Raw genomic sequence first — 12,451 nt, forward strand, 5'->3', positions numbered from 1 at the left:
AGATTTCTCGAAGGAGAATTCATGAATATGATCTCTTGAGCAATTTTACTACTACAATGCGTGATAGGTGAGCATTGATCTACCAGGGAGAAGCCGCAACCCATTTGCTACAGGTATTAGATATTGCTTGAACGTAAAAAATACTATCCCAGAAATCATGATAAGCACCTCAAGATCAGGACAGCAGTAGAATAAGGGATCTCGAGCAACGACTACCATCACCAACTTCACGGAAGAAAAGAGAATAAAAGTAAGTATATTAGGAATTAAATATAACCCGAAGAGGTTCAACTCTCCAATCCAGTAAAAACAAATATGATTGAGCACAGCAGAGTAGCACTTCCAGGAAAAAAAAAATATGTAGGCATGCAGTTGTCCTCGAAAAAGGGTTTATTATATGAGGGATTTTATCCTTACTATATTAATTTTCAAAAGATATTATAAAAAGAATTTAATACACCCATAATGCATATAATACACATACTGGAAAAAAGATCTAAAAGCCCATATTTGAACTATCAAACATGAATCATATGTGATTCAATTAACATAGAAAGAGTGAGATGGAGTAAAAGCATAGAATATAAGCCTCGAGATAATTAAATTCAGAAAATGACACCTAAGAATGTATTTATATTCAAGCGAGATGGATTAATTATTCTGGAGGGGTCATGCATGATATCACATAAACACGATGCAGTTTTCCCTGTTATACCATGTACCTTGATGACAACTGTTGACACTGTAATTTGGCTAGTTGGGTTATTTGGTTTGCCAAATTACTGATTAGTTAGTGGTTTGCTTAATTAATTGCTTTCTTTGAAATTTGTGTGTTAGGTTAACAGGTACAGCACGTGAGCTTTGCATGCATGGAGAGGCTTTGTTGCGTCAGGATGTGTATCGTGCAGGAGTTGCATGCATAGCGATGTGTCGTTGGGCTGAGAAGGTTTGCTCTGCTTGCATGATGGAGATGGAGGCCCATGCACGGCGCTGCGTTGCTGTTAGATGAGGTTTCCGTGAAGGCATATGTATTTGTTTTTGGTAGAGTTAGAGATAAACTTTTATTAGATTTGATTCCGTATTCAGCTAGGACGGTAGGAGTAATATGTGTTGCCGTATATGGTTGCTAAAAGACCGGAGCACGCCTATATATATATCAGGTGCATGGCCGATTGCAAGGTACCAATCGAACAAAATCAATCTACTTATTAGTTTTTCATCTATTTCTGTTTTATCTTTCCCATGCTTTTTCTCTCTACTGCCAAGCTCTAGGGTTTGGTGGATCTTTCCCGTTTTGCGCTGGAAAACGGTCGGTTCTCCTCCACGAAAGCGAGGAATCTTTGTTGCTTTGCTCGGAAAGCATCCGGTGATCGTCACGTAAGCACGGTCAGTATCGTGTTGTTGCGCGGATCAATTTCACGTGCCAACAACGAGGAAGAATAGCTTCATCAGCTCCTTTAGAAAGAAAAAGGATCTTCCCACTCTAGACATCCTTTACCACAGCAAACATTCTTTTGCGATCGGAAGTAAACTCCAAAATATCCAACAAATCATAATAGAACTTACAACCGTTGAAAGAAATCTCTGTAGAAATAGAAAATAGTGAAATGAATGCAAAAATCAGTCTGAGATAAGAAAAAGCAACCTAGTTAGAGCAATTCATTGTCATATCATCTTAATCTAACAAAAATATACCAACCAGCAGTGTTGCTGTCTTTACTCGCAAGCACCATATTTAGTTTTGATGCAGCAGTGACCAAAGCTTCCTCGTCTTGTGATTGTGCTTGGTATGTTATAGTACCATCATTTCTGAAATTAGGAAAGTTATAAGGAATAACTAAACAGCAGGCATTTTCAAAGTACAGTACTGTAACATGAAGAAGATGCCACTTACCTTTTGATAGGAACAACTGTACTGCAAAGAGCCATCACCATGAGAAATTTGGCAATATCAGGATCGTTACGCGAAACAGCATCTAGAAATCTGGCATCTAATTAGAGAGGAAAAACAATCAGTTAGAGAGCAAAACAAAATATTGACCAATAAATGATATATCAATATTGATAATATAATTGAACAAATCCATGAAAAAAATTCTGTGTAGTTCCTGCAGCCTAGAAAAAGGTATCATGCAGTATAGTCTGAAAGGATGAAACAAAGATTAGTGTGTTAGATGTAATGCATGAACAATTCACCTACTTAAAAAGCACATGAGTTAATACCCAGGCACATTTATAGAAGGTAAAATCTCCAAAAAATGAGTAACCCAGGCACCTAAGGAGATGTTTGGATGATGCCTAGGGATGCCACAAGCTTAGCCAAATTGTGGCATGAAGCAAAATTGTGGCTAGAAAATAGTTGGCCACAAGTGTGGTATAGTTAGCTCTAAAACTGAGTATGACAAGTGGGACCTAAGGCTAACAAAGTGTGGCACGACACAATTGTGAGAATGAAATAAATACACACCTAAGAAACTGTGGCGTGACTAAAGTGTGGTGTCGCAAAGTGAGGGAATGAACCAAACACCCCCTTTATTATCCCTGACACCTTCACATAAGCTGAGCCAGAAACAGAAGGTTGATTGAGTTTACAATGCATTGTAAGGACTTAACTAATGGGGAGCATCCATTGTTGCTGTTTGCAAATTCCTATTTAACTCAACACTCGTGAATCAACATTTGACATGCCACTGAAAAAAGTCAGACAGTTCATGACCAGATGTGCAAACAAATAACATTGTATCACACTAAGCCCAGAGAAAAGAGAATTTCTCCTGGTAGCTAGAACATAAGTGGATAACCTTTTAAAGCATCCCCATTGTTTTCTCCATATAGAGTATCACTCATGCAACATCTTCTGAAAATCATTATGTTTTCTGTCAGTGTTCCAGTTCTGTCACTCAAAACGTACTCAACCTGTCCAAGGTCTTCACTAATAGCTGTGCTGAAAGAGACTTATGTAAGCTGTACTAAAAAATAAATAGGTTGGATGAAAAATCTAAATTCACATATATGGAAATAATATGGCACATACTTAGCTGAATGAGCAGGCGTACATGTTTCCCGATCGAACATTTGTTCATCCCAGTCAATGAACTTTGCATATACACCTTTAGCCAGATCAAGAGTTACCTACAAACAGTGCATAAAAAAAACATTTTAAAAATTACATGGATTGCAGGAAATACTGTCAAGAACAAAACCGAACACCAAAAATAGCTTGTTTTCACTGCCTGGTCTAACTTCTTGTAAATGAATTGTCTAAAATCAAACCAAGTATCCAACAACGGGAAATTTTTTTTTGGGGGGATTGTATGTGTTTGTTCAGTGTACACGTTCTGGCACGCTTCATTGTATATTAATATATATAAAGAGCAATTTTTTGGAAACTTAATTTTTCCTCCAGTATATTCTAATCTTGTAGTTCTCTCTTATAAATATTGCTCTTTATATATATTAATATACCCTGTCAACTCATCATGCTTGGTTGGTAAATAGACAAAAATCAAAAGATGATAATATTCAACTGCTGAAAACTTAGATCTTATGACTTTTGAGTCCCATTTTCAATTTTGGCATCCAATGCTCGCAAGGCATAGCACATAAAGCTTATTGACTTCCTCAGGCAGTCAGGTTCTTTAGTTGATAAAAGTGTGATGAACTATTAGTGTATTTTCAGTTTCTAACAGTACTCAGTTATGAATATAACATGCAAGTACATGTGTTTAGAATGACCTAGATAAGATCCAGCTTTGCATAGTGAAAAAGGATAACAGAATACACATCAAGGGCGAGAATGAAGTGATTTACATACTAACTGATTATGGATTTTCTGGCTACATGTAGTTCAGAGCCCAGCTACAACCACCTTTGCCTCCAAGGTTACAACGGATAAAGAGAGTTACAGACAGGCGTTGGAGAATAACACTATTAGTTATTACTTGTAAGGTTTTCTGCTTACCTTGTATTCTGCTATCAAACGTGAAACAGCATGATAAGCTGGATCATCTTTTCTTTCTACTACAAACAGGAATTCCAGTGCCCCCCCCCCCCCCCAACACACACACACATAAAGAGATGTGATCTGTATTATTTTTTTTGTTAATAACATATAGTATTTAACATCATGAACAACAAAGGTCATGATGAAGGCGAGGGAAGAAGGCGGTACCATGTACTCAGTGGTGATGAAGGAGTCATTGACGGCGACAAGCTCGACATACTCGCTCTGCAACGCCAATGCCTCCCAATGCGGCCGAACCTGCAGCATCCAAACCAAAAGCCCCATCACAAATCCACACCCAATCCACACAACAAGAACAAAACCAGATCCAGACGTGTGCTCACGAACACTCACCATTAATGCTGATTTTGAAAAACAAAAATCACAAACCAATCAGCCAAAAACACCAGACAAAACAAATCAAATCAACGACGCACACAGAATAGCTTGTTTAGGTGAAGGAAATGAGGACTTCAAACGTATAGATAGAGAGAGATTGAGAGGAATCAAGTGAGGATCCGATCAGCCAAGAGGTCGGGTTTATATAAGCAGCCTAGGGTGACCTTGAGGGGTCCTGGATGCCTAGGGACACCCTTATCCAACATGAGGAACCACAGACCAGACAGACAGCTAAACTGATTCATATAAGCGATATCAGCCATATCGATTCAGAGGAGGGCATCGGCGGAATTGATGTCGCAAGAAGGGATTTTTTTTTTCTTTTTACCTCTCCTGGTGGCCAGTGCTATTCCTGGCGGCAGCGCAGCTGTAGCGGCAGGAGAAGCGCCGTCCAGCACGAAGGAGAGGAGCGGAGGAGGAAGAAAGCAGGAAGGAGATGGGAAGGGAAGAAGAGTCGAAGAGGATAGCATACGGGAAAGATGAGACGGTTGCGCTGGGCTCAAGGTGAGGACCGGGGAAGGAGCTTCATTTTTTTCATCTGCTCTTTTTATACTAAACCCCGGCTCAGCCGCAGTTCCAATTTCCAATTGGCGAACTGAATGAAAACAAACAAATTAGTGTGGATGACACGTGGGACCAACCAGTTAGTGGACCTGCCAAACTAATCCTAGATGCTCGACCTGCACTACGGGCATTCACTTGTACGGTCCACTGCGTTAGGCCGCCAGCCGTGTAACAGCTAGGTCTGCTTCGTGCAGCGGAAGAGCCAAGCATGACAATACGTAAAATAACACAAAAAAAAATGTATAGTAAATCTGACGTGGATAGCCTCAAGAGCGTCCCAGCCCACCAGCCTTGAAGAGGTTAAACAAAGGACTGTTCTTTGTATGTGGCGTAGCTGCCTACTACAGCTGTTTAAAACAGGGTGCGTACAATGTCAATGAACAGCCATGCCAACAGATATACAAAATCCACCTGCACAAATGTCTCCAGCACATAAATATAAAGTCCAACAGCACCCCATATCTCATTGTATCGGATTACTTGTATGCAAGACTATTATTTATCCATTAAAATGTAAAAGCAAGTGTGAACATATTTTACATGAATTAGACACTACAAACACACAATCATGCACAGCCAACAAGGCAACAACATGCTTTTCCTGATTGGACGAACAGGAATTTCAGAGATATTGAATAACAAAATGAAAGTTTCATACCTCTATTTTTTGCAGCCAATATTTAATTATTTCTAGAAACAACATTCACTGTGCTGCAGTCATCCAAAATATGAGCCTCTATGATTACTTTCATCCAAACACATTGTCATTATGTGATCATTTTTAAGTCACAGACATAGTCACAAGAAATAAACTTTTTAATTAAAAACTAACATGAAAGAACTGTACGCGAGTTGAAAACATATAAAGCAACACCTTAACCAATTCAACCGAAAATACTATGTATCACTGCTAAATTGACCCTTTCAACCATGTGAAATTCTTCCCCTGCAAATATTATATATCCAGTATGCAGATGCAATAAGGTGGTCTAGATGTATTGTGGTAGGCATCCAAAACTCTAATTGTCAGCATATCGTATTAAAATTCCCGTTTTACATAATTCTTTGAACAGTACTGAATCGAATGCTGTACATGTATCTGTGATGTATATTTAGAAACCTCTGAACATAGACTATTACCTAGACCAGCAAGTTGAAGACAACAGTGACGACGACGGCAGGTTGAGGACGGCGATGAGGGCGGCGAGGCCAGTAGCCCCTGCCATCATGGATGTCATCCGCCCAGACCGCCACCGATGTGTGCCACGACGAAGCTCGGCATCTTGAGCCTCCCCTCGATCTGCAGCACCAGGAGCAGCGGCGGCCGAAGCTGGGAGAGCGGCGGCGAAGTCGGATTCGGACGGAGGCGGTCAGAGAGAGAGAGGGAGAGGGAGAGTGAGAGGGTGAGGCGAGGAGGGGACGCGGGTGGTCAGATCCGCGTGCCCTGACCACACGGAGGCCGGATCCGAACGTCGACCGTCGGAGGCGGCCGGAGGCAGAGGTCGGCCGCGGCGACGCGAGGTGGTGGCGGAGGTCGCTCGCGACGGGCTGGGGACGGGGGCGGGGGGCGGCGACGCGAGGCGTGGACGGGGGCGGTGGTGGCCGGCGGAGGCGGCGAAGGGCAGAGAGTGGACCGACCGCGAAGGAGGATGGGAGACGGGCAGCAGCGGCTAGGGTTAGGGGTGAGTGGACCGGCGGCGAAGGAAGAGGATGGCTGAGGGAGAGGGAGGGGCGGCGGCGGGAGGGGGAGGCGGCGGCGGCGGCGGCGTGAGAGGAGAGGGAGTGCGCGGGACGACTCGACGAGAGGGAGGAGAGGCGGGTGGAGGCGGCTAGGGTTGGGAGCGGGTTACTGCACGGATTTTGCGAAAAAACCCCTCGTCTTTCTAGTTTCACATAGCAGTCACAACGTGAGATTTTTCCCTCCTCATGTAATATCCGTCTTTTCAAAGGGCCCTCAAGTAAAAAAGCACCTCACAGGAGCAAGGTGTTGAAATGGAAGAAGATGAAGTGGAAGACGACAATATTCCGGACTTTGCTCAGTACGTTGGATTTGAAGGAAATCAAACGGGCGAGGAGGAAAGGGATGCTGATGGTAACGACGTTGCGGATGATCTTGGTCAGATGTTGCAGGACGCCAAGGAGGACTGCGAAAGTGAAAAGGGAGCCCATAAATTGGACAAGATGTTAGAGGACCACAGAACTTCGTTGTACCCAGGTTGCGAGCAGGGGCACAAAAGGTTGGATACCACTCTGGAGTTCTTGCAATGGAAGGCAAAAAATGGGGTTAGTAACAAGGCATTTGGCGATTTATTGAAACTCGTCAAGAACATTCTTCCGGAGGGAAACAAATTGCCCGAGACAACGTACGAGGCTAAGAAGATAGTCTGTCCGCTAGGACTGGAAGTTCAGAAGATTCACGCATGTCCGAATGATTGTATCCTATATCGCGGTGAGGAGTATGATGTCACACCCTGCAGTTCTCCTCCCAAGCCTAAAATTTAATTTATAAATGACCCTAAGAAAATGCTGGTGCAAATCAAGAGAAAACCCTAAGAAAGTAATACAAATAATAATCGAATCTGGCATGTGGAATTTTTCTTGAGTTCTACATGTCGAAAGTCACTAACAGGATTTTTAGTGGAATTTTCAGAGCCCTAGAAATAATTTTAACCAATTAAAATTGAGCAAGCAATATTTTAATTCCAGGGAAAATCCTTTTCTTCCTTTTTTTTTCTCTTTTTCCCCCTTTTCTTTTCGAGTGGGCCGCCGGCCCATTCTCCTTCCTCTTCTCCTCCCGCTGGGCCGGCCGAAGGCCAAGGCCCAGCTAGGCCGCGCGGGCCGGCCGCCCGCCTCCTCTCACCCGGGTCGCCGACAGGTGGGCCCTACCTGTCAGGCCCGTCTCCTACCTCGCGCCCGCGCCGCCGCGCCCACACCTCCGCCTCCTCCGGGCCCCGTCGGCCACACCCGTGCATGCGCCGCACCTCCCGCGCCCACTCCCCTCTCTCTCCCGCCCGCGCCCGCGCCCGAGATGGCCGGGATTCGATTTTTCGAATCCCGCCTCTCTCTCCTCCCCCACTCCCCCACGTTGGCCGGCGATTCCCGCCTCCCCCGACCACGTCCGGCCCCCTCTCTCCCTATTTAAGCTGCGCCGTCGTCCCCTCTCTCCTTTTCCCCATTTCGCCGAACTCCCTCGTGCTCCCCATCGCTCCCGCGCCGTGCACCCACCCGCCGCTGCCTTTCCCGCCGCTCCGGCAGCCGCTAGCCGCCGCTAGGCTCGCCGCCGCACCGCGCCGTCACCGCCGTCGGGTTCGCAAGGACGAACTCCACCCCGTCCACCCTTCCTCCGCCGGGATTCGTCGCCGGAATTCGCATCCCCTCGCGCTCCGGTGAGTTCTACCTCTACCGCCGCCTTCGGCCATGGATGCCAGCCACCGTGGTTCATCTCCCTCTCTCTAATCTCTCCCTCCTCCTTCCTTAGGGCACCCCGAAGCCCGTCCGCCGGTTGCCGTCGTCCTCCCGTGGCTTGCCGTCGCCGTTCGCCGTCGTCTTCCTCCGCGCCGGCCACCCTCGGTGAGGCTTCCTCTCCCCTCTATTCCCCTCCGCCGCCGGTTGCCGTCGCCGGCAACGCGTTCGCGCGCGCGCGCCGTCGCCATCGTCGTGACCGGTCGGCCGGCCTTGAGCCGAGCCGAGCCGGGTCGCCGCCGCCCGTCCGATCAACCCCGGGGGCGATCTGGGCCGTCGGTCCCGTGGACCGGCGGTGGACCACCCGCGTGGTCCTGGTCCACGGTGGACCACCCCCCTTTGAGCCGCTGCCGAGTGGGGCCCGCTTGCCGGCGCCCCTTTTCCCTCTCTCCCGAGCCGCTGACCGGTGGGCCCCGCATGTCGGCACCGCGCCCCTTGATGACGTCAGCCCTGGGAATTATTGCGCAATAAATGGTTTAAGGACTTTTTGTTATAGTAATAAACACAGTGAATCTTCTAAAACTCATAACTAATTCATCTGTGCTCCGTTTAAGCCCATTCAAGTCTCAGTAAATCAAGAAAAATGTGTAGAATCCATTAAAAATGGTTTTGTTCTCTGTTTCAGTAGTCTTATAGCCTGTTTGCAATGTTTGCCTTGTATGTCGCTAGATTCCGGTTCTTCCGACGCTCCGGTGTACTTCGAAATAGTCGCCGAGGTTCCTCCAGCAGCAGAGCAAGGCAAGTCATACTTGCCACTTGAACATGTTGATCCTATATTGCAAATGCTCTATTGTTTTTCTTCAAATACTGCATCGTTTTATAATGTTATTATGGGATGTTTACCTATTGTCATAGCCATGCTATTGTTGTACCATGTCCCTTTGTCAGCTTGGGGTTATAACATGACTAGAGATTGGACTAGGGATTGCTTAGCCATGCTTAGTTCAACTAGTGCACAATGGGGAAAATCCTATTAATGTTTAGACTGTTGATTCTAATGGTATTGTTGGATTAGTGCCACCGCTTTGGTGTTGGTTAATTAAAATAAATCACATGGTGGGCTGTGGGTGCATGGTTTTGCTGGTCGCACCCATGGCAGTTAAGGACCGGTTCACGGGATGCCCTGGAAGAACTTATCGTACTTACCACAAGCCAGCGTGGGCAACGGCTGGGCTTGTAGTGTAGCTTTCCTCTAGCTGACGCATCCAGGCAAGGGTGGGCGTGATGGAGCGGGGCGGGCCCTGCGACGGCCTCTGTCGCTTCCGGATTCACCTAGGCACGAGAGGGGACTGCCCGTTGCCCGCTGGGGACGGGGGTGAAACCTAAGGTGTGGTGTGCTTGGCTAGAGGGGGTTATGCGAAGGGTCCTGTCACGGCCTCTTTCTAGTATGTCGTGGTGGCATGTCGGCGCATGGAAACGTGTCGTGGGGCTGTGTCTTGTGGGTACAGTTGTACACCTCTGATCAGAGTAAAACTATTCGAATAGCCGAGCCCGCGGTTATGGGCGGTCAACCAGATTCACCGTGATTAGTCTCACCCTAGTGTAATCTTTTGAATTTGGTTAGTTTAGGTGGATGGTTGGGCCTGTTGCAACGTGGGATAGCGTTAGACAGTGGATAGTTAATATTAATTAATTATTACAACTGTTTAAATCTTTCAACTTCTGTTTATAAATGCTCGCTTTATGCAAATGAACCACTCTAGCTCTCCTTTGATAATTCCCTGCATCGTACCCCTATTCCGGTATGACTTGCTGAGTACAGTGGGTAGTACTCAGTCTTGCTCTATTTTTCCCAACCCCAGAGTACGAGTATGTGTCAGATGGAGGTTTCTCCGAGGAGTAGGCTTCGTCCGTGCCGTCGAGGATGCCTGTGGAGTGGTGTTCCCGCTGTAGTTCTAGTCAAGGCTTAGCTCCTGTTGTCTTTCGCTTTTCCGCTGTATTTATGTAAGACTTTTATGATGTTTGTAAGACGTGGGTCTGAATGTCAACATTGTCGTTTGTGTACCCCGGCCGGTCCTGGACAGGGATTTTAATGCACATTCTGCTTGGAATTCTATTCGGGAATTTCTGGGCGTGACAAGTTGGTATCAGAGCCGACCTTGACCGTAGGACAAGCCAAATGGAAAAAAACCTAAGAGCCCTCTGAATCCTTTTCATTGCATATGTTCTTTGCAATTGGATTTGTTCCGGGAAAATTGGGATATGTTCTTGTGGTTCAAGGGAAAAATCTTGGTCGCTCGTTTAAGTGAGATTTGTCAAAACAAGTCAGTCTAGGGTTTTAGTAAAACTATTGAGATTTATTCGTCAGTCAGTTGGGATTTGATGGGTGAAATGCATTAGGTCCTAGCTCAGGAATATGGGTTGCAAGGTATTTATGCTCTTATTGTTATTATTAGTATGTATCTAATTTCCCCATTATTTTATCGTTATGTGAGTCTGTCTTATTTATTCGCTCTCATGCAAAATGATCTATGCATAAAATTTCGCTCTTATTCGATTCTCTTATTTGAGTCCTTTATTGCTTTATTTAAATTTGGATTTGAGCATGCATTGATCCTACTCCTTCGTCTTCTCTAGATGGCTGGCCACCTACCCAACCACCGCGGAGAAGGCATGATTGACTTTGTGGCAGAGTTGGCATGTATGACGCTGGTGGTGGGCTACCCCAACGCGCCAGAGTACACGACTGTTCCACTGCTCAGTGGCGAGCTTCCTCACCGTGTTCGCCTGGAGGTCCATGGCTACGTGGGTACCTGCCTAGCTAATATGGTGGTTGAGGCATCCGGAGGCACAGCAGATCACGCCTGTCAGGAGGCAGCATACCTGATGATGGCCAGACTACGGGAGCGCCACAACTACATCTTCCACGACACGGCGTACCGATTTCACCCTCGTCGAGCCAGCGGTGATGATGTCAGTACTTTCCGTCCGACAGCCGGCGAGAACGACACTACCTTTGGTCACATGTGTGCTGTGATGAGGGGATTGGATAGGATGCACTCGGACCTGCACAAGGCGTCCAAGGCCTTGAATGATGGGAAGCTCATGAGGATCGTCGCTCTGAAGGACGAGATAGCACGCCTGAAGAGGGAGAATGCTCAGTTAAAGGGTCTTCCCGCGCCAGGAGGGGTCCGGATCCGCACTACGCCCCGCAAGACGACAACTACACCCGTGCGTATCCAGCTTGCACCCAGGAACCCACCTCCATCAGCAGCTCCCGCAGCACCTCCAGTTCCGCCCGCAGCTCCAGCAGTTCCTGCAGCTCCAGCACCAGCTCCAGCTCACGTTCCCGTGTCAGCTCCCGCGTCTGCTCTCTCCTTCGCTCCAGCATCAGCCGCCAGGGGTCCAGCCAGTGGCAACGGAGGTTGGTTGTCTGCTACTCCCAGTGGCAGTCGCGATCTCAGCAGTAGTAGCTCCAGTGGCTCAGAGCCGGGCAGCGGCGAGACTTATCTGCCAGGTTCTAGGAGTCGCTCAGAGGGACCTGGTGACTAGCAGGAGGACGCCTTCGACTCCACCGACCGCAGGAGCCGTTCCGAGCATTAGGCTCATTTTCCATTAGTTTATCGACTGTCTAGCATTTGTTTGTTAGTTTGTGTGTTTAGGTTGCTTGCTTGTGGGTCAGTCGACGGTCGATATCATGTGCCTATGATATGGCTGTCTTAATAAGGATTTTTGCTTGCTGTTTAAGTGTTTTAATTCAGACCAGAACAATTGCAGTTTAAATTCCTATATAATAAAGCTTAGTTCCTGAGCATCTATTTTTCTTCTTTTCCCCCGTCTGCTCTTCCTCCAGATGGTCTACACCAGGAATGGTAGCCGCGCAACAGGCGAGGGCAGCAACGGCGAAGAGCGCACTGATGGTGTGCATCCCAACAGCGATTCCGGCAATGGTCCGCCACCACTTCCCGAGAATCCGACGCTAGCCCAAGTGATGGCACATCAGACTCAGATGATGGCAGCCATGATGCAGCAGATGCAGCAGCAGCAGCAGCAGATCCACCAGAGGATGCTGCAGCACGCCGA

At 46.9% G+C, this 12,451-nt stretch overlaps 1 protein-coding gene across 6 annotated transcripts; it reads right to left on the reverse strand.

Moving 5' to 3' along the window:
• Window positions 1-1,440: 1,440 nt before the first annotated feature.
• On the reverse strand, window positions 1,441-6,821 carry LOC9272124 (phospholipid-transporting ATPase 2). Of its 6 annotated transcripts, none has more exons than XR_010735093.1 (8): window positions 6,107-6,821; window positions 4,172-4,261; window positions 3,035-3,132; window positions 2,802-2,944; window positions 2,614-2,690; window positions 1,895-1,991; window positions 1,700-1,809; window positions 1,494-1,584 (listed from the first exon to the last, which is right to left on the reverse strand). XR_010735093.1 is itself a non-coding variant. In XM_066304237.1 (7 exons), exons 2-7 carry the CDS (start codon window positions 4,172-4,174, stop codon window positions 1,484-1,486), a joined length of 552 nt encoding a protein of 183 aa, XP_066160334.1. In that variant the 5' UTR covers window positions 4,175-4,261; window positions 6,107-6,821; the 3' UTR covers window positions 1,441-1,483. The 6 variants fall into 6 exon arrangements, 1 of the variants encoding a protein (XP_066160334.1); XR_010735095.1 differs by lacking the exons at window positions 1,494-1,584; window positions 2,614-2,690 and adding exons at window positions 3,815-3,874; window positions 3,962-4,020 and having other exon boundaries at window positions 1,632-1,809; XM_066304237.1 differs by lacking the exon at window positions 2,614-2,690 and having other exon boundaries at window positions 1,441-1,584.
• Between the last annotated feature and the right edge of the window lie 5,630 nt (window positions 6,822-12,451).

This window comes from Oryza sativa, chromosome 9 (assembly GCF_034140825.1).
Source record: "Oryza sativa Japonica Group chromosome 9, ASM3414082v1".
Lineage (NCBI taxonomy): Eukaryota > Viridiplantae > Streptophyta > Magnoliopsida > Poales > Poaceae > Oryza > Oryza sativa.

What these genes read in the sequence shown, in the direction of transcription:
- LOC9272124 (XM_066304237.1), bottom strand. An exon ending in ACGCCTGCTCATTCAGCTAA is followed by an intron (nt 2,945 to 3,034) that starts GTATGTGCCATA and finishes AGTCTCTTTCAG; the next exon opens with CACAGCTATTAGTGAAGACC. An exon ending in CAATGGGGATGCTTTAAAAG is followed by an intron (nt 1,992 to 2,801) that starts GTTATCCACTTA and finishes CTCTCTAATTAG; the next exon opens with ATGCCAGATTTCTAGATGCT.